Source organism: Chlamydomonas reinhardtii, chromosome 17, assembly GCF_000002595.2.
Source record: "Chlamydomonas reinhardtii strain CC-503 cw92 mt+ chromosome 17, whole genome shotgun sequence".
In the NCBI taxonomy this organism is placed as follows: domain Eukaryota; kingdom Viridiplantae; phylum Chlorophyta; class Chlorophyceae; order Chlamydomonadales; family Chlamydomonadaceae; genus Chlamydomonas; species Chlamydomonas reinhardtii.
The window spans coordinates 1,761,009-1,788,458 of NC_057020.1; the positions used below are offsets into that span (position 1 = coordinate 1,761,009).

The 27,450-nt window shown below is 63.3% G+C and overlaps 9 protein-coding genes across 9 annotated transcripts; 4 read left to right on the forward strand and 5 right to left on the reverse strand.

Annotated features, from left to right (window-relative positions):
- Positions 1-849: 849 nt before the first annotated feature.
- Positions 850-1,955, reverse strand: CHLRE_17g709050v5 (uncharacterized protein). Its single transcript, XM_001690671.2, has one exon. The coding sequence runs from the start codon at positions 1,807-1,809 to the stop codon at positions 1,402-1,404; it is 408 nt and encodes a 135-aa protein (XP_001690723.1). The 5' UTR covers positions 1,810-1,955; the 3' UTR covers positions 850-1,401.
- A 100-nt stretch (positions 1,956-2,055) lies between these two features.
- CHLRE_17g709100v5 (uncharacterized protein) lies at positions 2,056-2,547 on the forward strand. Its single transcript, XM_001690669.2, has one exon. It carries the CDS (start codon positions 2,094-2,096, stop codon positions 2,403-2,405), a length of 312 nt encoding a protein of 103 aa, XP_001690721.1. The 5' UTR covers positions 2,056-2,093; the 3' UTR covers positions 2,406-2,547.
- A 398-nt stretch (positions 2,548-2,945) lies between these two features.
- CHLRE_17g709150v5 (uncharacterized protein) lies at positions 2,946-3,785 on the reverse strand. The gene has a single exon (XM_001691489.2). The coding sequence runs from the start codon at positions 3,728-3,730 to the stop codon at positions 3,269-3,271; it is 462 nt and encodes a 153-aa protein (XP_001691541.1). The 5' UTR covers positions 3,731-3,785; the 3' UTR covers positions 2,946-3,268.
- A 220-nt stretch (positions 3,786-4,005) lies between these two features.
- CHLRE_17g709200v5 (uncharacterized protein) lies at positions 4,006-4,757 on the forward strand. Its single transcript, XM_001690670.2, has one exon. It carries the CDS (start codon positions 4,040-4,042, stop codon positions 4,427-4,429), a length of 390 nt encoding a protein of 129 aa, XP_001690722.1. The 5' UTR covers positions 4,006-4,039; the 3' UTR covers positions 4,430-4,757.
- A 58-nt stretch (positions 4,758-4,815) lies between these two features.
- Positions 4,816-6,971, forward strand: CHLRE_17g709250v5 (uncharacterized protein). The gene is made up of 5 exons (XM_001691635.2): positions 4,816-5,139; positions 5,209-5,323; positions 5,435-5,552; positions 5,732-5,817; positions 6,111-6,971. Exons 1-5 carry the CDS (start codon positions 4,868-4,870, stop codon positions 6,240-6,242), a joined length of 723 nt encoding a protein of 240 aa, XP_001691687.1. The 5' UTR covers positions 4,816-4,867; the 3' UTR covers positions 6,243-6,971.
- An 8-nt stretch (positions 6,972-6,979) lies between these two features.
- CHLRE_17g709300v5 (uncharacterized protein) lies at positions 6,980-12,095 on the reverse strand. The gene is made up of 12 exons (XM_001691488.2): positions 11,776-12,095; positions 11,373-11,498; positions 10,972-10,998; positions 10,538-10,657; positions 10,344-10,388; positions 10,052-10,165; positions 9,641-9,796; positions 9,340-9,416; positions 8,749-8,934; positions 8,244-8,414; positions 7,931-8,045; positions 6,980-7,542 (listed from the first exon to the last, which is right to left on the reverse strand). Exons 1-12 carry the CDS (start codon positions 12,025-12,027, stop codon positions 7,483-7,485), a joined length of 1,449 nt encoding a protein of 482 aa, XP_001691540.1. The 5' UTR covers positions 12,028-12,095; the 3' UTR covers positions 6,980-7,482.
- A 54-nt stretch (positions 12,096-12,149) lies between these two features.
- Positions 12,150-14,835, reverse strand: CHLRE_17g709350v5 (uncharacterized protein). Its single transcript, XM_001691487.2, has 6 exons — positions 14,719-14,835; positions 14,595-14,656; positions 14,324-14,481; positions 13,978-14,082; positions 13,629-13,797; positions 12,150-13,241 (listed from the first exon to the last, which is right to left on the reverse strand). The coding sequence occupies exons 1-6, from the start codon at positions 14,726-14,728 to the stop codon at positions 13,014-13,016; spliced, it is 732 nt and encodes a 243-aa protein (XP_001691539.1). The 5' UTR covers positions 14,729-14,835; the 3' UTR covers positions 12,150-13,013.
- A 100-nt stretch (positions 14,836-14,935) lies between these two features.
- Positions 14,936-24,671, forward strand: CHLRE_17g709400v5 (uncharacterized protein). The gene is made up of 16 exons (XM_043072049.1): positions 14,936-15,731; positions 16,114-16,625; positions 16,973-17,138; positions 17,428-17,550; positions 17,998-18,087; positions 18,449-18,515; positions 18,817-19,124; positions 19,322-19,792; positions 20,027-20,308; positions 20,479-21,765; positions 22,026-22,225; positions 22,549-22,593; positions 22,856-23,045; positions 23,241-23,303; positions 23,567-23,673; positions 23,947-24,671. Exons 1-16 carry the CDS (start codon positions 15,006-15,008, stop codon positions 24,014-24,016), a joined length of 4,707 nt encoding a protein of 1,568 aa, XP_042914508.1. The 5' UTR covers positions 14,936-15,005; the 3' UTR covers positions 24,017-24,671.
- A 938-nt stretch (positions 24,672-25,609) lies between these two features.
- On the reverse strand, positions 25,610-27,235 carry CHLRE_17g709450v5 (uncharacterized protein). Its single transcript, XM_001691486.2, has 3 exons — positions 26,857-27,235; positions 26,670-26,736; positions 25,610-26,542 (listed from the first exon to the last, which is right to left on the reverse strand). Exons 1-3 carry the CDS (start codon positions 26,971-26,973, stop codon positions 26,484-26,486), a joined length of 243 nt encoding a protein of 80 aa, XP_001691538.1. The 5' UTR covers positions 26,974-27,235; the 3' UTR covers positions 25,610-26,483.
- Between the last annotated feature and the right edge of the window lie 215 nt (positions 27,236-27,450).

A 27,450-nucleotide genomic window follows, 5' to 3' on the forward strand; every position in this document is an offset into this window, starting at 1 on the left:
ACAAATTTTGTGCCGAAGTCTGAAAGTCACGACACCGTCTACCACGCGTACAGCCCACCCAGCACGCTGTGACGCAGCACACCCTGGCCACAGGTCAAGGTGTGGGCGGAACGCCCCCAAGATCCAGACGGGATGTGAGGTCGGAGACGGAAGAACGTTAACGAGAGGCATAAGTAGGGCCCAGCCCTGTCTCGAATAGGGATTATGCATGCTGTAAGCAATAACAACTGGCCAGAACACTGGGCGTGTTGGTGGGAATGGTGGCTTAACGGCGCCACCGCCGTGCCTCTCATCCCGTCTGGATCTTGGGGCGTTCCGCCCACACAAGGCTATGGTCAGGGCATCAGGGGTGCTCCGGGTTGTGGTGTTGATTGTGCGATGAGAAGCAGTGTAGGCCTGTAGGGTTCAGACTCTAGAGGTGCGACAGAGAGCGTGGAGGACCTAGAGTCTATAGGAGAGTCTATGGGAGCAAGCGTAGGCCTACTAGAGCTAGAGTAGGCCGACGGCGCTGCAGGCGGCACGCCCCTGGGGTCCAGAGCAGGGTGTTCGTTCTCCACGTCACTGGCTCGTGAACTGCGTCAGCAGGTCCCTCTTGTAACCAATGCAATCTAGAGTCTATAGGGATTTCATCGAGTCGGCACCGGGGAAGTAGACAGCGCTGAACGTCCACCTGTTAGCCAAGCTTGTATGTTTCCCATAAGGTGGACGCAAACCCCGCAGCAGTGGACGGTGCCCCCCAATTCGCATTTGACCGTACGGTATGCTATCTACTCCAAATGCCGCCAGTCAGCCGCGCTCAGCGAATCCAGCCGCAGGCACCCTAGCAGCAGAGAGCCCGGGGCCTGGCGGGACGACTTCGGTGATGGGCATCCCCGTGACCTGCACTACTGTTGTCGTTCACAGTGCACGCCAGTACATTATGGTACATACTTCTTGGCGGATCCCCGTAGACTCCCGCGCCCTGACAAACCCAGGACTCCAGGAGGCCCAACAAACATCCAACCGCCTGACACATGGTGCATGGCATGGATGCAGCCCCAGGCACGGCACCCTGATGTTGCATAGAGCATGATCACATCAGCGCCGATCAGGTCAATACAGAATGGCCCGGCTCCCAAAACAGGATGCACGTGTGAGCATGGAAAGAGGATCAACGCATGCTTCACGGCCAGGTACATCTGCCTACCAGCAGCACGTCACCCTCCCAGTTCGTCAGACACGCAGCCAGGGGTTCCCCGTGGTTCCCAAAACTTGAGTGGCTAGTGTTCCCCATCTCGCCCGCCCAGACCACGAAGGATAAGGTGGTGTTGAGAAACACCGAGTTTTTTGGTTGCGCCTCCCGCTACCGTCACGCCCGAAACAACGGTGAGACGCCAGCGGGCAGCGCAGAGGCCAGGACGCTTAGGCACGCTCGCCACGGATGCGGCGGGCCAGCTGGATGTCCTTGGGCATGATGGTCACACGCTTGGCGTGGATGGCGCACAGGTTGGTGTCCTCGAACAGGCCCACCAGGTAGGCCTCAGCGGCCTCCTGCAGCGCCAGCACGGCCTGGCTCTGGAAGCGCAGGTCGGTCTTGAAGTCCTGGGCAATCTCACGGACCAGGCGCTGGAACGGCAGCTTGCGGATGAGCAGCTCAGTCGACTTCTGGTACTTGCGGATCTCACGCAGCGCCACGGTACCGGGGCGGTAGCGATGAGGCTTCTTCACGCCGCCCGTGGCGGGGGTCTTACGAGCGGCCTTAGTGGCCAGCTGCTTGCGGGGCGCCTTGCCACCGGTGGACTTGCGAGCGGTCTGCTTGGTGCGGGCCATTTTGATGGAACTTTACAGAAGTAATCTGAAGATGCGAGTTACTTTTGGGTTTAATATGAGACTTTCCTTGGTTAAAAGGGCGCCGACTGGTCAATGGCCAGGCTGAGGCGTTGACCGGCACTCGGCCGGTTCAACGTCTGGTCAACGCCTCACCTGGGTCCGTTGACCTGGATCCTGCCTTGCCCCGAGTGCTGCTCCTCATAACCGCCCACGGCCTCAACAACAAATTCAATTTTACTCACGTTTCCACTTCCGTTACTTCTTTCCTCAACCTACCAGCAAACATGTCCGGACGTGGCAAGGGCGGCAAGGGCCTGGGCAAGGGCGGCGCCAAGCGCCATCGCAAGGTGCTCCGCGACAACATCCAGGGCATCACGAAGCCCGCTATCCGCCGTCTGGCTCGCCGTGGCGGTGTGAAGCGTATCAGCGGCCTCATCTACGAGGAGACCCGCACGGTGCTGAAGACCTTCCTGGAGAACGTCATCCGCGACTCGGTCACCTACACCGAGCACGCTCGCCGCAAGACCGTGACCGCCATGGACGTGGTCTACGCGCTCAAGCGCCAGGGCCGCACCCTGTACGGCTTCGGTGGCTAAGCGGCTCCTATACCCTGCGCACGCTGTATCTGCCACGTCTTCCCTTGTCCGCGGGAAGCGGGGCCTGCGCGGCGTGCCAGGACCCCCAAACAAACTCGGTGTTTCTCAACACCACCTCAGTGTCGGGCTTATGCTTCTCGTATGCCTGCTCCTCCCTGCCTTGACGGGTTTAGGTGCCCCTGCCACGTTTAGCCATGCGGGCTGCTCTGCTGAGTGCACTGGGCCCCAATCGCCTGTGCGGGCATGTTGCCCCCCGGTGCCAGCAAGTATCACGGCATCCTGTGCACCCAGGAGAAGTGAGACCCACTCTGATTGCAAAGGAGCCCACTGGGCATCCCTGGCAGTCCGCACTCAAAATCTATCAACGGCATAGATACAGTCTGTGGGCTCGAGCCACACCGACTCAGGTGTAGATCGGGCGCCCCGCACACAGATGAATGCGGCAGAACACATGTGGGCCACAAACGCGTTTGGGTCCGCCATTCCGCTCCGACCTTTGGCGTGGGGACGAGTGGGCGATGGGGACCCCTTGACCTGCACTGCTGTTGCCGTTTACAGTGCACGCCAACACGCTATGGTAGATCCCCGTAGACTCCCGGGCCCCTTAAGATCCCAGGAGCCCCCAACAAACGTGGAACCGCCTGACACATGGTGCATGGCATGAATGCCGCCCCGAGGCACGGCACCCTGATGTTGCATACAGCGAGATCACATCAGCAGCCCATCAGGTCAATACAGATGGCCCGGCTCCCCAGCCGCTTTCCCCACCCCGTTCCAGGCGTGTGAAGGTGGTGTTGAGAAACACCGAGTTTTGTTTTGGGGTATGTGTCCAGGTGTCCATCCAGACTCCATCCAGAGGGCGTTTAGCCCGAGGTGAACTTGGTCACGGCCTTGGTGCCCTCCGACACCGCGTGCTTGGCCAGCTCGCCGGGCAGCACCAGGCGCACCGCGGTCTGGATCTCGCGGGAGGTCACGGTGGGCTTCTTGTTGTAGCGGCTCAGCTTGGAGGCCTCAGTGGCCACCTTCTCAAAGATGTCGTTGATGAAGCTGTTCATGATGGACATGGCCTTGCTGCTGATGCCGGTGTCGGGGTGCACCTGCTTGAGCACCTTGTAGATGTACAGCTTGTAGGTCTCCACGGCGCTCTTCTTCTTCTTCTTATCCTTCTTCTCGCCGTCGCCCTTGGGCTCCTTGGCGGCCTTCTTGGCAGGCTCCTTCTTGGCCTTCTTGCCGGCCTTCTCGGCCTTGGGCTTGGCCTCAGCCTTGGCAGGGGCCTCGGCGCCAGCCTCGGCGGTCGCGGGCTTCTCGTCCTTCTTGGGGGCCATTTTGTTTAGATTTGAGAGTTGAGAGAATTGAAATGTAATGGAGTACTTGGGTTTGAGGAAATACATGCGGGAACAGGCAGCTTATGAGGAAGCTCGGCTGGTCGCGGGGTGGCCAGGGCGAGGAGAGCGGTTGTTTGACCCAACCGCCGGGAAGCGTTGACTGCGTTGACCGGCTGGCCAGGGCGAGGCGCCTCGTTTTCGGGCCTGCTGCATATAACCACAGGGACGCTAGCGATATAATTACAACGCTCACAACACTCACATTCAAACCTCTTCACCTCGTTCTTCAAGAACCCCCAACTCGATACGATGGCTGGTCGCGGCAAGGGCAAGACCTCTGGCAAGAAGGCCGTGAGCCGCAGCGCCAAGGCCGGCCTGCAGTTCCCTGTGGGCCGCATTGCGCGCTACCTGAAGAAGGGCAAGTACGCCGAGCGCATCGGTGCCGGCGCGCCCGTGTACCTGGCCGCTGTGCTGGAGTACCTGACCGCTGAGGTGCTAGAGCTGGCCGGCAACGCCGCCCGCGACAACAAGAAGAACCGTATCGTGCCCCGCCACATCCAGCTGGCCATCCGCAATGATGAGGAGCTGGGCAAGCTGCTGGGCGAGGTGACGATCGCCTCGGGCGGTGTGCTGCCCAACATCCACGCCGTGCTGCTGCCCAAGAAGACCAAGGGCGGCAAGGGCGAGGAGACCGCCTAAGCGACTCGTCCTATCGACTTGCATTCATCAACAAACTCGGTGTTTCTCAACACCACCATCACTTGGTTGACACGGCGTGGCAGTGGGCAGGGGTGATGTGGGGCGAGGCCTCTCCACGCCCTCGGAGCCTATTAAGGAGCCGGGAGAGGGGGCGTGCCAGCGAGGGAGCGGTGTGACGGGCAAGCACAGAGCATATATGGAGTGTGGAGAGTAGCAAGGTCAATTTGTGCAAGTACGCGCGGTGGCAGTGGGTCGCCTGTCGTTCGCAACGTGCTACCGACCTGGCCAAAGGGGGGCTAAGGGAGTACGGGTTGTGCCTCTGGCCTAATGCAGCCCCCTCCCCCTGCAACCAACGTACCTCCCCCGCGCCCCCCACGCTATTTCTAATCATCCCAACCTTGCGCATACCATCTATTACTCAGTGCACGTTACAGAGGTATGGAGAGCCTATCCAAACTCTTCGGGGGCGGTCAAGCCAGCACACAGCCGGCCCAACCGTCGCTGTTAGCCGACTGGAACACCTACAGCTCGACTACGGATGTAGAAGCTGGCAGCGCAGCCAGCACTTCCGCGACCTCGACGTCGCAACTGTTCCAATCTGCAGAGCAAACAGGCGCTAAGTTCACGGGATTCCTGTCCCAATCTTTTACCACGATATCTTCTGGCGTTCAAGGTGGCGTAAATGCCGTCGCGTCGGGAGAAGCGTTCAGGTAAAACGGAGCTGGAGCGATTGCTCGCCGGGCTACACCCGTTCAAGCCCCTTTGCTTTGCACGTGCAGCATACCCAGCAGCCAACAGCTGGTGTATTTTTTCTGCTTCTTGGCCGCGGGAGGCGTCTTCCTGCTCCTCGCATTCATGCTCTTCTTGCCTGTTATCATCCTGGCGCCCTCCAAGGTGGGGACGAATGTGACCAGGGGCTCTCATTGCATATGAATTAAGGAGTCGTTGAGGTGCCCTCGCAGCCTGCCGACCCCCGCTGTGCCCCCTTCCCCGACTGTGCCGCAGTTCGCCCTGAGCTTCACGCTGGGGTGCCTTTGCATCATGTCCGGATTCATCCAGCTTCGTGGCTTCAAACAGCAGCTCACGCACATGATGTCGGCGGAACGCCTGCCGTATTCACTAGGTGAGCGCGGCGGCGCGTGTCCCAAGTCCCAGCGCCAAACCAGCCTTGCACACGCCCAGCCGCAATCACCCCCTTCGTGCGACGGCCTCGTGCCCTCTGGGGACTGCCCTAAAAACAACCGCCCTGGCCCACTCGCAACCTGCCACCTGAAAACCCCTGCTTCTCCTTACCTCTTTCAGGCTACATCGGCAGTGTCCTGGCCACGCTGTATGCGGCGCTGGTGATGCGCTCCTACCTGCTTTCACTGCTGTGCTCGGGGCTGCAGGTGCGGGCGGCGTGGGGTCCAGCACGTGAAGGAACCGGCGGGGCGGGGCTGCATTGTAACTGGGTCAAGCAGGAGCGTGCAGGGGTGGGAGCGTGCGTATGTCCTAGTCGGCTGGCGAGGCACGCCGCCGCCCACTGTCACGGCGTCCGGGTGTCGGGGACAGTGCTCCCCAGAGCAATGACACTGCTGCTACCCCCGTGCGCTGCCCCTGCGCTTCTGGCCGCTTTCCTCTCCTGCCCTGCACTCTCCCACCCTCGCCTCTCATGCCACTCCTGCCTCTCATGCACCCGCAGGTGGTTGCGCTGCTGTACTACCTGCTGTCGTACTTCCCGGGCGGCGCCAACGGCGTCAAGTTCATGCTGCAGCTGTTCAGCCAGGCCGCCATGCGCTGCTTCGCCAGCGTGTACGCCATGGTGGCCAAGTAGGCGGCGGCGGCGGCGGCGCAAAAAGCGGATGAGCCGGGAGGAGAGGAGGGGGAGGGCGCGGGCAGCAGCAGCGGTGTGAGCAGCGGCGGAAGCGGAGGCTGCCACAGTGGCAAGAGGAGCAGGAGCGGCGGCGATGCACGCAGCAGGAGCGGCGGGAGTAGCGAGTGCGGGAGTAGTGGGAGCGGCGAAGTCGACGGTGGTCAAGCCCCGCGGACGGCAGGGCCAGCGGATGCAGGGTGCGGCCTGGGAACACGGGATTCGGTGTGGGCTGTGTCCGACATGGACCTGTTTGATTGGACAGAACGGGCGACGCGGGGCTTCTATCATGCGCTATTGGATCGTGCCTTCGTAAAGGTCGTAAAGATGGGATTGGTGCGCCAATCAGGAGAGGTTGAGCGGCGGTGTACGCGTGCGGCAGTCAAGTCGCGTGTGCTGCGGATGAGGGTTGCGTTTGCATTGAGGTAGCTGACTAAGGACGCATTGGCCCGTGGGATACCCACCCCCAAGGTGCTGCGTGTCAGCCTGTCAGGGCCTGCAGGATGACGTGTGGTGATAGTCATGGTCATGTTACCTGATTTGGCTCCGCATTCCAAACCAACTTCCCGCTGCACCTGGACGGCTGCCCTTCGCGGGCTTTAACAACATTTTACAGCAGCAACCACAGAACCACTGGTGCAGTGCACAGGGCTCTCCTTACCGTTAGAGTACTTTCTGTAACTAAAGACTTGAGAGGTCAGTTTGAAACCTCAACACCCGTGCTGGCCACTTATGGCATGTGTGCTGCGTCTGTAGCCTCACAGCCTGAACATTCGACGCCGCACACTCTCTGCACAAATGGGTTGCCGGCTTGCCGCAAGCCCTGACAGCACACCGCACTCCGACAACCTGTCCCGCAATACCAGCCTGCACCATGCAGCAGTCCATGCCATAATGCCATGCTCCCATGCGGCACACGGGCACAGACCCCGACACCCCACACAGTGCGCTTGCCGGCGCCCCTGCTCAACAGGAGCAAGCTCCCGCATTCCCGCTCTATATACAGTACTGTATTACGCTAGATCATTCGACGGGTCACGTCCGGGGCTTCGATAACTGCATCGCTATGCAGTGTTGTCAATGAAAAAGGGGAGGCCTTCCGAGTTGTCTGGCACACGGCCACACTGATTATTAATCCCGAATTCAGAACATGTAAGCCCGGCTGAGTGCGTGATGCTCTAATGCCGTCATGCACCTCGGTCCTTTACACGCAAAGCTTGTTCTGGGACAGAGACGTCCGGAAGAGGGAGAAATCCGTGTACACCTGAGCGCGAGGGTGGGGGCAGGAGAGAGCAGTTGGCACTTGGTAGTTAGGGTTGGGGGGATGAAAGGGCAACACGCGGGCAGCCTAGAGTGCCTGGGTGCGGTGGCTTGTGTCTCGGGTCACGCGCTCCCCATCCTTCCCTCAAACAGAAAGGCACAATCATGCCTGCCCTACGCCTGGCTTTCAGAGACCCCGTTGTAGCCCCCCTTGTGCTCCGCTCGTTTTAGCTTGGTTTGGTTTAGATTGGGCTGGTAGTTACACCCCCCCCACACTCGCTCCACAGCCCAGTTACCGTTTGGCAGTGCCTGGTACTGCGCCAGCTACAACTCACGGCCAGCACCGCCTCAACGCATGCCGCGCAGCACCCCGCGAACCCGCACGCACGCACCTGGCTGGCGTAGCGCAGCGCAAAGTCCGCCACCTCCGCCTTGAAGGCGTCCTGCTGCCCCGCGAATAGGTTGCGAGCCACTGTCTCGAAGCTGGTTGGCGTGCCGTACGAGCCACTGCGGCAGCAGGATTGCGGCAGCAAGCCGCGTGTGTGTTTGGGCTTGGGGAGTTATGGGGCATGTGTTCGGCAACCGGTGCGCCTCAGTTGGGCAACCGGCGTCCTCCCGTCACTCCCACCGGACGCCCGCCCTTGCGCCACGTCAAGCACCCACCCAACAGTTTCACCCGCCCACAGCAGACCAGCGGCCTCTCACCCGTCGGAGCGGCAGTGTGCGTTGGCCAGCATCACGCCCCACTGCTCCGCTAGGTTGGTGAGTGACGACAGGTCCACGCCTGAGGTGTCCAGGCTCTCCTTGAAGGGCGAGCGCTCGCGCACACTGTAGTTGCCGCCCAGGAAGCTCATCCAGCCCAGGTGGTTGTCGGCCCTGCCAGAGCGCGAGCGGGCGAGGGGACGAGAAAGTGAGACAGGAGGCAGCAGAGGATGTGGAGGCGAGGGGCTGACGGGGCGACAGGATGAGGGCGACAGCCTCCCCAGGCCCTGCCAGCGTGCGCTTAACGAGCGCTCAGTCGATGGCCCTTGAGGCAGCCGGCTTTCATCAGAACCCGTCTATCCTCGGTATGCCGAAGGGCGGGAGGGGGGTCATGGCATTGGGCGTGTATCAACGATATACCCAACCTGTGTACTGTCTGGGACAGTCCGCTGGCAAGGGCCGCAAAGTCGCAATCACCAATCATCGCAGCCTTGTCAATGAGGCTCACTTGTAGATGAGCTGCTTGTAGGCGCGCACGGCGCGCGCCGCGTCGTTGCCGCCGAGCGGTCCGTCCACTGCGGCCTTCTGAGTGGCGGTGAGGTAGGGGTAAACGGAGGGCTTGGACTGCAGCTTGACGTCCAGGATGCGGTCATCGGCGGCGTCGGTGGTGGCGCCCTCCACCATGACGTAATACCTGAGCACACGTGGTGCCACACATCATGCGCACATGCACACGTAAGGCGTAGGATAGCAGGATGTAGCATGCACGTGCCCCGTTAAGATGTGGCATGCATTATGTGTGTGTGTGTGTGTGTGTGTGTGTGTGTGTGTGTGTCGGGTTGCGGGCTGAGCGGCAACTGACAGGCAGCCCGCCTTATTGCTGCCCTTGGCACTTGGGACGGGGGCTTGCTGCCGGGGTTGGTCATCGGGCTGCCCGTGGTACCTAGCCCCGAGCCTTGACCTGCATGCCCGTGATGCCCCGGCCTAGGCTAACTCCGCCACGCCACGGCCTGGTCGTTAACCCCGTGACTTGCAGTGCAAGCCCCGGCCTGGACTTGCTCCGTCACGCCGCTGCATGCGCCCACCCCCACTGCCGCACCTGGGCTTGCCTAGGGAGCCGGTGCCGGCGTTGAGGCGGCGCGCGATATCCTGTACGGCGAAATAGGTCCCATTGCCCTGCAGGAGGAGGGGAGGCGGTGGTGATAGCAGTGGTGTGTCAGAGAAGCACACGGCGAGAGGGCCAGCACTGTGCGGGCGTGCGGGCGTGCGGGCGCGGTGTGTAGTTTTCCAAGCCCCAATGCAACTGCGGCTACAACGCGTGATCGCCTGAGGCCACGTGCGCACATCACCCGCCTCTGCCTGTAACGACGCCTCCTCCTCGTGCTCCCCTACGTCCCCACCTGCAGGCCGGCCTTGGTGACGGTGTTGGTGTAGTAGGCGGCCATGGCTGCGGTGATGGCGGAGCGCTCGGTGGCGTTGACGGCCGCCAGGTCGGGGTTGGTCAGGTCGAAGGTGCGCGTGCCGCTCACCACATACGACCAAGAGTCCAGCATTTTCTGCAGGGAGGGCGGGGAGCAAGTTTGTGCGTAGTGTTGTGGGTTGGAGGAAGGGAAGCAGGCAAGGCCGGCCACGCATGTGTGTGTGTGTGTGTGTGTGTGTGTGTGTGTGTGTTGGAGACCACAGGGGAAAGGAACTACACAGGACACGCGCAGGAAAGCCTAAGGGCAAGGGGTCGACACCCTGAACCTGTGTATGTTTTTGTGTTTGGTGCGCCAGCCCCCCCCCCCCAGACCCGCGTGAGCGCAACGCACCTTGCGTGTATCTGACACCTCGGCCCCCAGGATTAGGTCGTCGATGCGGCCGTAGGTGTTGGCACTGGTGAGCACGTCCGAGCTGGAGGCAGTGCCCGAGTAGAACTTGACCACCTGCACAGAGACAGGCGAGAAGGGACTGAGAAATTACCTTTCCATGTGTGTGTGGCGAGGGGTGTTTGTAAATACCAGCCCAACTAAACCAAACCAAGCTAGGGGGGCACGCTTGTGTGCAGCCTTGGCAACAGCCGCTTCTTATAGCTGTGCCCCGATGCCCACCCCGTGTGTTTACCTGGTCGCAGTAGAAGTTGACAAAGGAGCGGACACACGACGTCGCCTGCGTGGTCAAACCGTAGGGAGCGCCGCTCAGGGCCACGACGCTGAGGCAGGCAGAGGTGCGTAGGTGAGGATTCTCCTGGCCGTCTAATGCAAATGCCAGGGCGCTGCATATCCTTTTGCGCCACGAATTACTGTAGTTTAACTCACCGTCGAGTTGGACAGGTTGTTCTCCCAGGCCACCAGCACTATGGAGGTGGCCATGCGGTACATGTCGTACAGGAAGTTGGCGACAAAGGACTCGTCAAAGTCGTTGAGGTCGTAGATGACCTGGGCGTGGGCGGTTGGCGGGGCGGGTGTGTGAGTAAAGTTTTGTACACCGGTTCCAGGCCAAGCAGCTGAAAGCAAAACACCCCGCGCCATACTGTAATGTTTGGCATCGCGGGTGTGGGTACACGTGTGCGGCCAATCCAGCCATGGCGCCTATCCTCACCCCGCACCCCGCCGCCCTGACCCCCGCTGCTTCTTTCTCCATTCCACCTCGTCCGCCACCACCACGACTGGTGATGGTTGCATCCTTTGGTTGGGCGGCGGCTCGCTGCCTCGTACTCGCACACTCAGTGAGACACAGCCCTCACACGCACCTTGCCAGTGTCAATGTCGAAGGTGCCCTGCGGCCAAGAGAGGTGCAGGAGTTGACGTGATGTACGCGGTATGCGGACATTCAATCGGGAACAGCAGGAATCAAGCTGATGCCTATGAGAATTGTCTGACACCGTATGCCCCACGCGTATGCCCCAACGTGCGCGATCGGCGCAGCGCCCTGTGTAAAACCTGGAACCCTCACACACTACGGCCATGGCTGTGCCCCAACCCCTTGGCCCGCTCCTTGCTAGCGCTTGGCCCAGGTGTGCCCAGGTTAGCAATCCGCCGCCCTCCGCCCTGCCCCCACGCCCTGCCCTGCTCCAACGCCCTGGCCCCCATTCTGCCCCCACGCCCTGCCCCCACGCCCTGCCCCCACGCCCTGCCCCTCAGCTGCACGCACCGCGTTCTGCAGGTGCATGTCGCCCTGGATCCAGGGGCTGGCGGTGGCGCCGTAGAAGGCCGAGCCGGTGATGATGGACTGGTTGGCCAGGTCGCGATAGTAGAGCTCGTTGGAGCCGCGGTAGAACTGCGGTAGAAGTCAATGATACAAGGTATTTATTGTGGTAAATTGCACGTACGGAAGTGTTGAAAGGATATGGGATTTTGGGTCTGGGAGCAGCAGGGCATCGTAAGCGTGAAATGGGTGGGGAATTCACGTGCGATGTGGGGAGGGTTTGTGCCTTTGTGGGTGGGGTTGGAATACGAGTGGTGTGGCCGTGTGGAAATGCGGTTGTGGGAGGGGGCTGGTACGCAAGGAAACCACTCAGGCGCGTGCACAACTCCATTTGCAGCCCCGCCCTCACCGAGAAGGCAGAGATGTTCATCTGTGTCATCTTCTGGTTGCACGTGCTCCCCAGCGGCGTGTTGACCGAGTTGAGAGTCTTCTCGTTCTGCAGCTGGCGAGTCGAACCCCCCAAGGTTAGGTACGTGGCGAGGCGTCGACGGGCGGCCTTGCTGAGTTCGGGTCCGGTGCGACCTGCGTCGATCGGCGCAACGGCAGCTGCAACGAGCAGCCCCAGCGCGCAGGCAACAGCCGCGCAATTTAGTCGGCCCATCTCAGTTCAGCAGCCAATACTCGAAGAGAACGGGACTACAGCAACACTGCGTGTTTATTTATGCATTATTGAGTGGCGGTAGTGCTCGCTAGATGCGCAACTGGACGCGAATTTTTAGGGGGTCCTTCGTTACCACGCCGATGCCTGAGTAACCATGAGATGCCAGTTTGCGCCGCTTTGGCTCCCACTGCCTTCAACTTCGTAAACGCACGTGTACTTGATTGCTTCCCTATGCTTCAACATGTGGGCAACCAGGATCCAAGACATGTTCTTGCGAATTGTCCACAGCGTGTCTATTCTCAGCACATCCTGCATGCTCCATCTGCACATGTTAAGACAGGGATCATATTGTTCAAGACCCTCATGCCTCCACGACGGCGCGGCGCTTCGGTGCGTCACCAACCGTCGGAACAACTGGTGTACTACTCGCACTGGAGCACGAAAGGCGTTCGGGCCATAGCCGCATCCCCATTGCCAACCCCATCGCCACTCGCCCACTCAACTCCCTTGGGCAAAGCTCACAACTGTTGTCGAAAGCCTCCTCGACATCTCCATGGTGCCATACCGTACACTGGGCCCCCATGCCCTTGTCCAGAAGCCGGCTGTGGCCTGTGGGCCGGGTACTCTGCGCGTCCACGCGTTGCCCGCAAGAGGCAGTTCCTCCGTGGCGCTCCTCCCTACGTCTCCAAACTTCCACTACAACCACGAACCAGCCTCACCGCCTACAATTTAGGCCACCTGCGCCAAATACAAGCAAGTCAAGCGCGCCAGGACATGCCTGACTGAACAACACTAACAATACCGTACATGCCACACGCGCCTGCTCCAACCGCGAAAACCACACACGCCACGCCATGCCACGCCACGAGGCCACCCAGCCGCAGCCCATCCAGCCACAGCCCAACCAGCAACCCCCCCACACCAAAACCACTCAAACACCACCACAACCAAACCCTGCCTCCAGCCCCAGCATCCTCACTCCCCACCTACAGGAACCGCGCCAGCTTGACGGTGAGAATGATCACCACCACCAGCGTCACAATGAGAATGAACACGCACACGCCCAGCCTGCAGTTGCCGCTGTCGCGCATGAGCTGCTTCACCTTGGCTGTGGCGGCCTTGAGGCGGCTCTGCGTCACATCCACGTCGTCCGCCAGGTCGTCCAGCAGCCGCGTCTGAAGGTCCACCTCCTCGCCGATGGCCAGTGCGATGTGCTGCGAGGAGAGAGAGTGTGTGTTAACAAACAACAAAACGAAGCCCGCCGACAGAGAGAGTGTGTGTGTGTGTGCGTTCGTGTGCATGTGTGTGCGTTCGTGTGCATGTGTGTGCGTGCGCGCGCGCAAAGTGGAGCTACGGTGGGCATGGGCGTGGCTGTGAGACAAAGGCATGGTGTTTGTGTAAGTGCACACAGACGCACGCGCGTGCGTGTGTGTTAGCAAACATAAGGGAAGGAAACACCCGTGCGTGTGTGAGCACGGTTACCGCACACCAACCCCATTCATCCCCCTCGGTCTGAGTGTAGTTGGGTATGGAATGCACTGCCTCCTCCCTCCTCCCTCCTCCCTCCTGCCTCCTCCCTCCTGCCTCCTCCCTCGCCCCACCTTGGTGCTGGCCACGGTCTTCTCCATGGCCGCCAGCTCCTCATCCTGCCGCCGCATCACCGCCTGCTGCAGACCCAGCAGCCCGCGGTTGTCCAGCTCGGCAGTGGCCTCCGTCTCGCGGGGCGGCAGCGGGCCGCTGCTGGGGCCGGCGCCGCTGAACAGCGCGTCCCTGCAAGTGGTGTTGGCGAGGAGGTGTTGGTGATGGTGGTGGGGTGGTGGTGGTGCGTCGGGAGGTGAGAGACATAAACGAGCCCTGAGCTGTGGATACGACCACTGGTGGTAGCGTTTGTGACGTAGCGTAGGAATGCGAGGTGCGTAATTCACATCCCATCCGTCAGCGCGCACGCACCTGTCTGCTGCGCCCGTGCTCCGCTTGATGCTCATCTGCATGCCCTCCCGCCGGCCGCGCAGGTCGTGGATCAGGTCCCGCCGCCGGTTCTTTTCCGGCTCAGAGCTGCAACAAGTTGCAAAAGGGCAGTGGGGATTCGTGTGTGAGGTGCCAACGGGGTTTGCTGCAGGCTGGCAGGGGATGAAGGCCGTGGCTTTGGCCGTGGCATGGCGTGTGGTCGTGTCAGCCCCTACCCCGCTCCCCGCGCAATGTCGCTCGTACCCCTGCACCGCCATGCTGCCCCCAGCCCTTTGGACTAAGCACGTTTGTTGATGGCTCTAGGTGGCACTGACGCAATGATGCTTACAGGGAGTCGGCCTCTGGGCTGTCCAGCCACCGCAAGAGCTTGTCGAGCTGCACACCGAGCGTGCCCAGTTTTTTCCGGGCCGCTGCTGACAAGCGGGACGCCTCTGGCCCGCCATTAGGGTGGCGCAAATTGCGCTCTTGTATCAGTTGTAGCGTCTCCTGCATGCGGAAGAGTCGTGGGCGTGAAGCGCCAGTCGAGAAGTCGCGACTCCTACACGCCCCTTGACATCACCTGCACGCCCTCCGACGGCCTCCCGCCCTGTCCGACTTGCCTGTGCTAGCTGCTTGCATTCATCGAACTCCTTCGTCCAGCCGTCCGTGTCTAACCGAAAGCCTGCGCAAACCAAAAGCGGGCTCAAGCGCAGGTGGCACAGGGAGCTGCGTGAAGCGACTTGCCTGATGGCATTTCCTTGTATGAAAGCTTCTTCAATGAGCTTTTATGTTTAGGAAAATTATGTCTGCAACCGCCTTGCGTAAGAAATGCAGACCAGGCCACACCCATCAAGACGATTCCGCTTCCGGGCCCTATGCGCCTGTTTTAAATAGGTAACTGCTTTATTCCATCAAACGCATGCAATACAAGCAGAGAAAATGCCAATACTTTGTTGAATTAGGCACACCCGCAGAAGAGTGCAACACTCCTTGTCGTCTGCCGCTTGAATAAGCCCCGGAAAGCTCCAAAAATGCAAGAGAACACAGGGGGAAGAACTGCTTTCACCTTTACCCCCCTCCTCAAGCACCGCACGACCGATGCAGCTCGGCGCATCACCGCGCTCGCGCTTGATACAGGCGCGGGGCGCATCTTTCTGGGCCTGGCGAGCGGCCATGTGGAGGAGCACCAGATCAGTCTCAAACAGCCGCACGTCAGCGACTCGGGCAGCTACCAGGGCGCATCCGCGGGCGGGGGTGCAGGCGCCCCGGCCCTCGGATCCTCCACCTCGTCTTCCTACACCCGCCTTGTGGCAGAGAAGCGCGTGTCAAAGCAGCCGGTCAAAACCCTGGCCTGTATGCCCACCGCCGCCCGCCTCGCCATCCTCTGCGAGGACGGCACCGCCTCCGTGGCCGCGTACGACACGTGGGCCCTCACGCCCCTCTCGGGCGTGCGCTCCGCAACTGCCATGGCCGCGGACCCAGGGCCCGCCGCGGCTGCGGCGGCCGCGGCCGCCGCTGCCACCGCCAGCTCCGCCGCCGCCTCTCGGCAGCGCCTGGTTACAGCTGCCACCGCCGGCAAGCCCGCGCCGCTGCCGGTGACGCCGGCGACGGCGGGGCCGCCCCCGCCGCGGCCCACACGCCTGGCGGTGGCGGTGAAGAGCATCACGTCTCCCGCCACGCTGCTTGTGTACTCGGTGGCGCCGTCGGTGGGCGAGTTCGCGCCGGCGGACAAGCAGGCCGTGACGTTGCTGGCGCAGGTGCGGGCCGAGAGGACGGGGCGGGGAGGGGCGGGGCGGGACGGGGGTTACCGGCTGGTTGGACGGCAGGGTGCAAGGGCTGGTAGGGGTGTGTGTTGAAAAACGCTACGAATTTCCCGATGTGTGTGTGTGTATGTAAAAAGGGGTTCCAGACGTTATCTCGTCACCGCGACATTGCATGAACACACTCCTGAATGGATATTCCTGACCGCCAGCCTCTCGGCTCAGCGAACGTGTATGGGGGGGTTGGTTTGAGTCCCCCACGGTCGCCCCACGCGACCCCGGTGCCTTGCGGCACAACCTTCCTGAGGCCACCCTGCTGTGACCGAACCACCCACACGCTCACACTCAAGCACTCGACTGGACGTGGCGGCACCTGCAGGTGACGTTGACCGAGGTGGCCAGCGCTGTGGTGTGGGTGGGCAGCAGCCTGTTCCTGCAGACCGCCACCAGCTACAGCCTGCTGCAGCCGGGCGGCCGCTACAGCCTCATCGCAGACCACAACTGCCGCCGACCGCGCATGGCGGCCGCGCCTTGGGGCGCAGGGCCCGGCAGTAGCACCGCCGGCCCCGGCAGTGGCGGGGCTGCGACTACAGCCACGTCTTCCGCGTCGGCTGCGGCGGCTGCAGCGGCGGCGGCGCAGGGGGCGCTGCTGTTTGCGGACTCGCTGTTGCTGCTGACGGAAGGGTCGGGCGTGGCGGTGCCAGGGAGCGAGCCCATTTTGCTCGGCGGCGGAGGCGGCGGCGGCGGGGCTGGCGGTGCCGGCAGCCCTGGAGGAGGAGGAGGAGGAGGGGGAGCAGGAGGTGGTGGTGCGGAGGCGCCGCTGGCACTGGCCACCAGCGGGCCCTTCCTTGTGGCAGTCACGGACGGGGAGGGGGTGGTGGTGTACGACAGGTGCGTGTGTGTGCGCGTGTGTGTGTGTGTGTGTGTGTGTGTGTGTGTGTGTGTGTGTGTGTACCGGTACAGGGGAAAAACGGGTATGTGAGCGTGTCCGTGTGCGTGTGCTCCTCAGGGCCATGTGCGAGCTTGTAACGGTTGCGGCCACGGCACGGGGCAAGCTCTGCCCGCGTCCCCTTCCTTGCGCCCACCTCCTCCTGCCCCGTGCACACACGGCACCCACAGCCACACACGGCATACACATGCACCAACTGCACGCCCATTTACAACTTTGTGTCATGCATACCTCTCCTCAAACCCCTCCATCCAAGCACGACGGCTCACGCTGTGCCTTATCTGTACAGGGCCAGCTCGCAGCCGGTGCAGCGCATCTTCTGGGCGCACGACGACCCCTGGGTGGCGGCGGCGGGGCAGCTGCCGGCGGCGGAGGACGCGGCGGGCGGCGGCGCCGTGGCTCTGGCCACGAGTGCCGCCGTGCTGGTGCTGCAGCCCGTGGCGGCGGACGTGCAGGTGGGCGGCGGGGCTGTGGGGAAGTGCGTGTGTGTGTGTGAGCGTGTGAAGGATTTGTGCGTGTGTGTGTGTGTGTGTGTGTGTGTGTGTGTGCGTGTGCGTGTGCGTGTGCGCGTTTGCGGGAGGTTGCTTGGTTGCTTTGTGCACGGGCGTGTGGTCTACGCGTCGTGTGTTGCAAAGTGCCAACATGTCGGACGTCTGGATGTCTGGAAATGTTTGGGTCAGGCAGCTGGAGGTCCCGACAGCTGTGTCCACCTGCTGTGTCCTCCTGTGCCCTCCGGGGCTGCAGGCTCGCGAGCTGCTCAAACGCAAGCGCTTTGACGCGGCCCTGGCGCTCATACGCGCCTGCCGCCGCGCGGGGGAGGACTGGGCGGACGGCGCACTGGCACAGGCGGGGCTGCTCATGATGCAGGTGAGGGGGTAGCAAAGATGGTTGAAAAATCGTACAGGATACACTGGGGGGGGGTATCTGTCCGAGCGCAACGAAGTAGGTCTCAATAGGGGTGGAGGGCGGTGGGCGGCGGGTTGGGGAAGGCGGGGGGCCCTGGGTGGCGGGGTTGTTGGGCCTGGAAGCGGGAGGGCGGGGGGCGCGGGGCGGAGCGAAGCGGAGTGGGAATGGGCACGGGGAGAGCCGTGGCTTGCGTAGCTGTGGCCCTTGGCGTGTGGGCTTTGGGCCGGACTGGTGATCGGGCTGGGCGGCACGGCGCCGCCACCTCTGTGGCCGCCTGCCACCTGCCACACCACCTGCCACACGGCGCGCCTGGCCCGCCACTTGACCCGCTAGTCCTTGTCTCCCCGCCCCTGCCCATCCGCTTGTTTCCCCTCCCCGTGAGTCTACAATCCCGTTCACCGCCCTCAGGAGCTGCGTTGTGAGGACGCGCTGTCCGCGCTGGAGGAGGTGGGGCCGGCCGCCTTCCAGCCCGCACAGCTCATGCCGCTGTTTCCACAGGTGGGTGGGTGCGCAGTCGCTGGGGAGCACACAGCGACACAGGGCAGTGGAGGCAAGGCGATGGGCGCGCGTGGTGGGGGTGGATGTGGGCGTGGGTGAGAGAGGCGAGGGGCATGCAAAGATGGAGCGCAGCGGTCGCAGCAGCGGGTTCCGAGCTCCGAGAGCAGAGGCGGAGGTGAAGGGTTTTGCCTGACTCGCACGTGCCTCTGCTCACGCCGGCACCACGATCACCACCACCACCACCATCACCACCACCACCACCACCACCACCACCACCACCACCACCACCACCACCACCACCACCACCATCATCACCACTACCTCCTGCTCCTGCTCCTGCTCCTGTCCTGCCCTGCCTCAGGTGTGTGGGCGCTGGCTGGCGGCTGCGCCTGTGCGGCACTACTGGGGACTGCACGGCCACCTGCACAGTGAGTGGCCGTGTGAGGCAGCGTTGCAGGTGCACCGCACCACACCGCACCACACCGCCGCACTGCCCCTGCTGCCCGCCCAATGGCCGCCTACCCCTGCTGCCTGCCCCTTGCCGCACGAAGTCAGCCACCCGCCCCCCTATGCCTCCCTGCCGCCCGCGCCCTGCCACCCCTCCTCTCCTGCCACCCCTCCACTCCTGCCATCCCTCCACCCCTCCACTCCCGCCGCCACTCCTGCCACCCTACTCATGCCGCCTTCTGCCACGCCGCCCCGCCCCGCTCCACCTGTGCTGCTCCGCAGGCCTGGACCGGCTGTGTGAGGACTTCTTGGAGCTGCGGGACTCCACCGGCTCCAGCCCGCAGCTCGCCCCCTCGCCCATCGCGCCCTCGCCGCCCGCCTCCCTGCACCGCGGCGCCGCGCCCGCAGCACACCACCACAGCGGCCCCCACCAGCAGGCACAGCAGGGGGCGCTGGCGGCGGCGGCGGCGGCCGCGCAGGCGGCGGCTGCGTCGGCGGCGGGCAGCGAGGGCGGGGTCACGGGCGCGGGTGCAGCACTGGCGGCACTGGCGACAGACGCCAAGCGCCACATTGCTGCATACCTAATGCGGGTGGGTTGGAGCTGCATGCTGAGGGGATGTGTGCATGCGTGTGTGAATGTGTAAATGCGTTTGTGTGCGTGCGTGCGTGCGTGCGTGTGAGGGAGAGCACGCGGGCACGTGCGTATCGTTTCCTTCAAACGCATGTTGTCGACCCTCTGACCCTCTGACCCGCTGAACTCGTGCTATCCTCACATGCGCACGCGCAGGCCCGGCGGCTGCCAGGTGTGGTGCTGCTGGAGGGCGTGGACGCCCTGCTGGCACACCTGCTCATCGACACCGGCCACACAGCCGCACTGGAGGCATTCCTCAGCAGCGCAGCTACAGCCGCCACGACCTCGCCCGCGGCTGCAAGCGCGGCTGCAAGTACGGCTGGGTCCGGGAGTACTGGTGCTAGTGGCACAGTCACTGGTGGCGTGGGGGCGGCAGGCAGAGCGGCGGCGGCAGTCCGGCCGTCGGCGGCAGCGGCAGCAGCAGCGGCAGTAGCCTGGGAAGCGGATATGGCTGCGGAGGCGGCGGCGGCGCCGCCGCCAGCGCACGTGTCGGCGCGGGATGCGGTTCTCGTGGCGGCCCTGGAGGGGGCGGGACGCTGGCACGCGCTGGCGCTGCTGCGGGCGGCACGGGGTGCGGCAGCGCAGGCGTTGGAGCTGTGGCAGCGGCTGTCGCTGGGGGAGGTGTCGGTGAGTGCCGTGTGTGTATGGGCCGTGCGTGCGAGCGCGGGGTACCGTGTAGCGTGGAGGCGGATGCGGTTGGGGCCCCGTTACCACGGGATCACAACCCATTGCATGCTTGTTTGGACATGCGCCATGTCAGACTTGGTGAAGCCAGCTGCCAGGTTGCTACCGCCTGCCATGTGTGTGCATGTGTGACCGCGTGACCCCCGGGCGTGATTGCGGCGGGGCGGGGCATCGCAGGAGTCTCGCAGCACGTCCGGAGCGGTGGCGACAGCCGCCGCGGCAATGACGGCTACAGCGGCACAGGAGGCAAGGGAGCCAGCCCCGCTGGTCGCGCCAGCCGCAGTCGGGGCTGACGGCGGCAGTCCGGGCGGTGGCGACGGCAATGGAGGGCACTGGTCGGCGGCGGCGGCGGCAGTGGCCGCGGCGTCAGCGGCGGCGCTGATGGCGGCTCCCGAGCGCACGCCGCCGCTACTGTGCCTGTCCAAGCTTCCTTGGCTGCTGTCGGCAGCGCCAGACTGGGTCAGTCCATGCGAACAGCTGTTTGTCTCGTCCTGTTACGCTACCAACATTATGCTTTGCGCGTATCGTATTTCTATCTTTGCTCGATGCTCACATTACTGTAGTCTCATATCACGTTTTTCCTGTCTTCACGTTCTTATAAGCCTTTTCGTCTCCTCGGGGACTCGCAGGCGCTGCACGTGCTCCGCAGCCGGCCGCTGCCGGTGGCCGAGGTGCTGGCGCTGCTGCAGGGCCGGGCCGATGGCGTGCGCTGGCAGTACCTACACCACCTCGTCTACACCCCGCCGCCGCCACCACCCCAGCAGCAGCAGCAGCAGCAGCAGTCGCTACAGCCGGTGAGGAGGGCGCCTTCCGGCGGCAGCGTGGGCTCCGGTGTGCTCGTGGAGGTTTCCGACGCCGGCGGCGGCGATGAGGATGAGACGGCTACAGTTGGGGACGGCGAGGGCGGTGCTACTGCTGCGGCGTCAGCGGGCGCTGGCGAGCGGGATGCGGCGCCGCCGGCCTGGCACCTGGATCCCTCCCTCCACACGGAGCTGGCCCTGGAGCTGGTGGAATGCATTGCGGCACTGCTACAGCTGCTACAGCCCCCGCCCCTGCTACAGCAGCACCAGCAGCAGGCGTGCGCTTTGGCTGTAGCAGCATCCGGTGCAGCTGGGGCTGGGGCTGGCGGCGGCAGTACCAGTCCCTTTCAGCGGGCGGCGGCCCAGGACGTGGCGGCGGCGGCGCTGAGTGCCTGGCAGCAGCAGCCGGAGCTGGCGCCGCCCCTGCCGCCGCTGCCTGGTGGGCGCGTGCCGGCGGCTGGCGGCGGGCACAGCGGTGACGTGGCGGCGGCGGCGGCGGCGGCTCGGTCACCTGTGCGCGGACATGCACATGCACATGGGCATCACGCAGCAGCTCACCTGCACGCGCAAGCGCATGGGCACAGCCCGCACACCGCCCACACGCCGGGCCGCCCACGCGGCGTCGACACGCCGGCAGCCGCCGCCGCCGCTGGTGCCCTCCCGACACTGGGCAGTGGGCGCCTGTCCGGCGGCGCCGCGGGCGCGGCGGCGGGAGGCAGTAGCAATAACAACCCCAGCGCTGTCAGCGGCACCAGCGGCAGTGGCAGCACACCGGCAACGTCGGAGCTGGCGTGGCTCGCGACCATTGGCGCAATCCCCGCACCGGCGGCGGCGCGGCAGCTGGCGTTAGCTATCCGCGCTGCCGTCATCGCCGCCGGCGGCTGTTCAGACCCTCCTCCGGTGCCCACGGCTTCCGCCGCGTCGGCTGTAGCCACGGCTAACCGTGGAGTTGGCAATGGCAGTGGCAGTAGCAGCGGCGGCAACAGCCTGGCGCTGCTGCGGGCGCTGTCGGCAGGCGGGGATGGCCGGGGAATCGGGGGCGTGCCGGGTCTGCGTGCCGTACTGCAGCACCACCTGTACGAAAGCGGAATGTACGACGCCGACTTGGTGCTGCAGGTACGGCGGGGGAATGGAGTTGAGGGGAGGGGAGGGATAGATGTGCCTGACCTCGGGTATTCGTCATGGACGAGGGGGGAAGCAGAGCTTAACCGGGTTTTTATGATTGCAGCGGTAGGCGGGGCGGTGTGCTGACGTGGCGCCGCCCGCACCAGTCAAAATCCCATCCCGTCGCATTTCCCTGGCCTTTACCTCGCCTTTACCTCGCCTTTCCCTCGCCTTTACCTCGCCGTCCACCGCCCACACACCGTCGCCGACAGGCGGTCCGTAGCGCCGCAGCCCCCGAGCCGAGTGCTCGGGCTGCCCCCCGTGCCCCTGCCGGGGTGTGCTCGGCTGCGGCGCTGCTGCAGCGCGAGTGCGTGCAGCTGGCGGCGCGGCTGGGCGACCAGGGCTCGGCGCTGGCGGGGCTGGCGCTGGGGCTGCGGGACGTGGACGCCGCCATCTGCTACTGCCGGGCCAGGTGGGTGGGGTGGGGGAGGGGGCGGCGAGCTTGGGCGGTAGTGGTACAGGGGTACGCAGGGTTAAGCAGGGGCACACATGGGTACATGGGCGTACACAGGGGTACGTGGGCGGATTGGCACGGGCAGGGGCAGGGGCACGGGCGCGGGCACAGTGAGAGGCTTGAGGCGCTTGAGGCGGGTTGGCGCTGGAAGATTATACACACGAGCTGCGCATAGCCGGGCGGGTAGCCTGGAATGCTGTGTGCTCCGCGCTCACGGCTGCACAGATGCCCAAAGCCCCACGGCCCCAGTGCTCCCGCCCTCTGGCCCCCGCGTGTTGCAGGTGTGGCGAGGAGGGCTGGTTCACACTGCTGGACCTGCTGCTCAGGCGAGTGTGTGTGCGGGCGAGTTGATGGCGGCGTGCGCATGGCGCTGACGGATTTAGGTCTGCCGCCGTGTCAGGTCTGCTGCTTTTCATACCCGTGTACGCCCGGCCCCACCCCAACCTCCCACTTCCCTCCCCCCCTTCCAACCTTCACCCGCCACCGCGCCCCTCCACCGCATCCCCCCCCCCCCCCACACACACACACACCTCTCCCTCTCCCCCCCGCCCACCTCACCCCTCCACACGCGGCCCCGCCCTCCGCCAGGCCGCCCCCCGGCTCGCCCGCCCGCCAGCCCGACTACGCCGCCGCCTGCCGCGTGCTGGCGGCTGAGGGCGCCGCCCTGGCGCCGCTGCGTGTGCTGGCGGCCCTGGGCGACGACATGCCGCTGCACCTGGCCGCCGACACCCTGGCGCGCATGGTGGGCTCGGTGCAGCACCGGCGGCGGCAGGGGCAGGTGCGGCAGGGGGTAGGGGAGGGCGAGGAGGGGGAGGAGAGCAAGGAGGGGAAGGGAGGGGAAGGAAATGAGGGGGTAGGCCTTTGGCTGCGAGGTATGGTGCCTGAAGTCGGCCGCTACCTCTCCGGCCGCCGCCTCTTCTGCTGCTGTCGTGTACACGCGAGTGCACACCTGGCGCCCGGCGTGTGTCCACAGGTGTTGCGGGCGCTGCACCGGGCTCAGAACCTGGCGCTGCGAGCGGAGCTGGCACACCTGCAGGTGCGTCTACGCCTGTGTGGCAAATTAAGCCCGGCTACGGCTGTGTATGTATTTGTGTATGTGTATCGCATTGAGAAAGGAGACTGGTGTGGGAGGCGGCTTGATATCGCGCTTTGTACATATCAGGGCCAGTACGGCCCCGTCGATGTGGCCGGCGCAACACCCTCCGAGCGACACCTCTGGTCCGACCACTGAAAGCATTCCTGTATACCCCCCAACCCAACTCTCGGTCTCACCCATCGGTCTCGCCCTGCTCCCCACAGACGGCCCGGGTGGTGGTGGCTGAGGAGACGGTGTGTCGGGGCTGTCAGCGGCCGCTGGGGGCCAAGGTGTTTTACCGCTTCCCCACGGGCGTGGTCATGTGCGCCAGGTGAGCGCCACGTGCCAGCGTGCCTGTCCTGTTGTGGGGTGGGGCCGACCCGGGATGGACGGGGTGTCAGGTCGGAAAGGGCTGGCGGCGTGAGGGCGTGTCCCTGTGTTGTTGCGAGCGTTAAAGTAAGGGAGGTTGGGGCAGGGGGGCGCCGCGCGACAAGCGCTCGGCCAGCAAGCTTAAGCACAGCACACATGCCGGCGCTTGCACGCCGATCCCCGCGGGCACCGGTTCATTGTGCCCGACCCCCGCTTCCTGCATGCCCGGATGCAGGTGTGCGCGCCCCGGTGGCGACATACAGCCGGCGCCCTCAACCGCCCCGCGGCAGCAGCAGCACCAATAGCAGTAGCTCTAGCTGGAGCAGCAGAAACTACATAAGTAGCAGCTGGGCTCTTGGGCAAGGCTGTTGGCGTTCGGCCAGCTGCAGAAGTGCAGACACAGCCGGCCTGGTGCTGGCTGCTGCTTCCCGTGCAGGGCCAAGATGGTGGCAACGTCGACATATTCATTTTAATGTGACGACTGCAGAGTTTGAGGTTGTACAACATAGGCAAGCCGTGCGTGAAGGCAAAACCAATAGCGTACATGTGTTGAGGATTGGCATCTAGCTTGTGTCGCGAGATAGGGTTCGAAGCTCTGATGTTGGCGTGGAGACTCTTTCAAGGGTCAATACCGACAGATTGAGATATTGCAGGCCAAGAGGCACAGGTGCGCGGCAGGCAAGTACAATTGTACAATGAACACCGGTGCCCAGGTATGGTACGGTATGGTATGATGCAAGGCGTTGATGAGGCGAGTGAGGACGAACGGAGTTGGTAACGGGGTTGCTCTGTTGCTGGCTTACTGCTTTCGGGAGAGAGTGCCGGGCTGTGGTCGGGGCTCTGGTAGCGAATGCGTGCCGCCACGCTTGCCGGGCCGCTGTTGATCCAGACTCCTGGCGCGTGCAGCTCTCGGGTGCGTCGACTCGGGTACAGTTTGCAACCTTGTAATGGATTGCTCTCGCGCGCGGTGCGAATGTGCGGGTTGCGGTTCGACCGCGTGACAGGCCCCTGGGGCGGAGGGGCGGGTTGCTGGCACATGCTGCGCCGACTGCTCTGACTGCGCTCGGTGCTGATGCCAGCCATCAGTGCCGCCCGGGCGCAAGTGATGCGCTGCCCAGGGGGGGGGGGGGGGGTAAGAATGCCGCAGACATACCCCACCCTTCAAATTGAAAGAGCTTGACGAGAGCGTTCAGAATCCGCTTTCAGAATTTTGATCAGGGTAGTAATTGCGGAGATATGGGCCCCCAAAGTTCAGGGTCGGTCGTCGGTCCCCGCAGGTCCCCGGGGTCCCCAAGGTTTCGTCACGGTGTGCCGGAAACTTTCATCAGGGCCTCATAAGACAGCCGGGCAAGCCCAGACCGTTGCCCAGAGCATGTAATGGATGCTTTTAACGGCTGGGAAACGTCAGGAGCCTTCCAGAAGACGAAGGGCTACCGCCCGTCAACACATGATGGGTTGGGATGTTGGGGTGCGACATGTCTCGCCTGACCACAACGTGCCACAAATCGCGGACCGGTGCTTGCGCGCCGGAGGAAAGCGCATGTGTATGTACCATGCGTAGGTAAGTCTCGTAAGCGTGCTTTACACGGGTGCAACTGAACGGCCGCAAGATGTTCACAACATGTTGACAACATGGCTGTGGTCAAGATGCGCCCGACGAACTTTCCGTGTTCACATGCTGATAGAGCTCGCTGAAAGCAGTCGTTTGACACCATCCTGGAAGAAAACAGATGGGGTTTAGGGGGTGTACGGCACGGTACGGTCGGTCAGGGGGGGTCGGGAGGTTTTGCGGGGTGGGGTCTGGAACTATTGTTCGTACCCCCCCCCCTGCGCTGCCGCCTGCGACGCCTCACATGGACACTGACCAAGCTGTATTGGCTGGAGGGACCCCAACATGTGCGTGTGTGTGATTACAAGGTGGTGCGCCAGGTCCAGCGTGCTGTCCTGTCCTTGTAGAAAGAAGAGGCCCAGGCCGAAAGCCGCCACCCACGGCCGCCACCCTACGACGCCAAATATCACATCCTGTGCTGCTCCGTTGCAGGGGTGCCTGGCACCCCTGCGCAGTTGAAGCAAACCCAACAACATGCCCACCAGGATGCGCACCGTGGCGTGTGTGTACGCATCATCAGCTGCCAAGTCTATGTACATCACTTAGCTCGCAATGGCGAGTTTGAATCCTCTTATGCAAAGGCTATTCACGTCAGTACTCATTGCTGTGTTTGGATGGAGCACTACGCTCCTCATTCTTACCGACAGCACTCTCTTTAATACCGACCATACATGAGTTGGAGGGGCTGCGCTAGGCACGCCCGTGCGCAACAAACACTGCTATGCCCATCCAACCAATCGAGGTTCCCTCAACTGACACGCAAGCGCCGCTCTGACCCCACCCCAGCCTAACACCCAAGTGGCCACCTCTTGGTCATCCACCATTATGCGTGCCCCCCTGCTCGTGCCTTGCCGCTGCCCGGGCATGTGGCTCAGCCACCGACCAAAAATACTGCGCATGAGAGTTAAACTCAACTAGGATACAAATGCGATATGCAAGACCGTCCGTCGCATCCAACCGTCAACGGAAAACCCAGCCCGTTTTCTGCACCCCTTCCCTCCCTACAAAACTAGTATATATAGTGGCATGAATAGCTGCACCTACAAGAAAACTCTACACCCATAGAAGAATCACCTGCTTTGCTGTTAAGCTTTACGCAACGTATGGCCGGCACGACACGCGCTCAACGGACGCACGATGCTATGCCACACCCAAAGGCTAGCTTATGCAGCGCGGGCCCCGCCACGGTAGCGCACAAGTTGCGTGTAGATGTACTTGCCGGCTGCATAGCAGGACGGGGGAGGGGACAAGCAGTCAGGCGATGCGGCACAAACGACGCGGTGGTTCGGCCACACGCGGGCACACGCAGCACTGAGGCTGGATGTCACTTTCGACGCCATTTGACTTACTGAATGCGTCCCGAATGAAGTACATTCCATCTTTCCACGACCTTGCTCGCTCGGCTTGCTGCTCCTCCTGCGCAGCGGGCGTGAAGGGATAACTTCATTGCCGCTCGTCTACTAACGGGTGTCCGCGTCCAGCAGTATAGGCAAGACGAACAGTTTCTTTGCAAATGCCACCGAGTCGCCAACTCACTCGGGTCTTGGAAGAAGCCGAGCCCGGCTCGCCTTCAGGCCGGTTGCTCAGCACCACCGCGGTCAGAGCAAGCACGGCGCTAATAGCCACCAGCACGAAGCGCATAGGACAGACCATGGCGTTGGCTGAAATTAGGCAGGGTCGAACCCGAGTTAAAAATCCAGTTACGAAAATGGCTCGCCGCAAGCGCGATGCCTCCGCTGAAGTGCACAGCAACTTTGTGTGTGCTCCAAATGCAGCGAAGCTCTTGCTGGCGGTGAGGCGCCGGCGGAAGTTGGCCGCGACTCGTAGAGCGTGGCAAAACTTTTGCAGGCAATTGTCTAGGCCGACGGCAAGCTATCACGGTGCACGGTGAACGATGCTGTGTAACTGTATACGGCTCAACGAGTAAAGAGGCGAATTGTAAGCTCAGAAATCAACGGACTTCGTAGAGCCCCCATCCCGTTGCACTCATCCGGGACTGGGGGCGTGGCCGCAAGTACCGCATGCTCCCACCGAGCCCGCGCGTCCCTCCCCTGATTCCTGGCGCCCAGCTCGACGGGCGGCAATGGCTTGAGCTAGCCCCGACCATGTGTCATCCAAGGTGTCATCAGT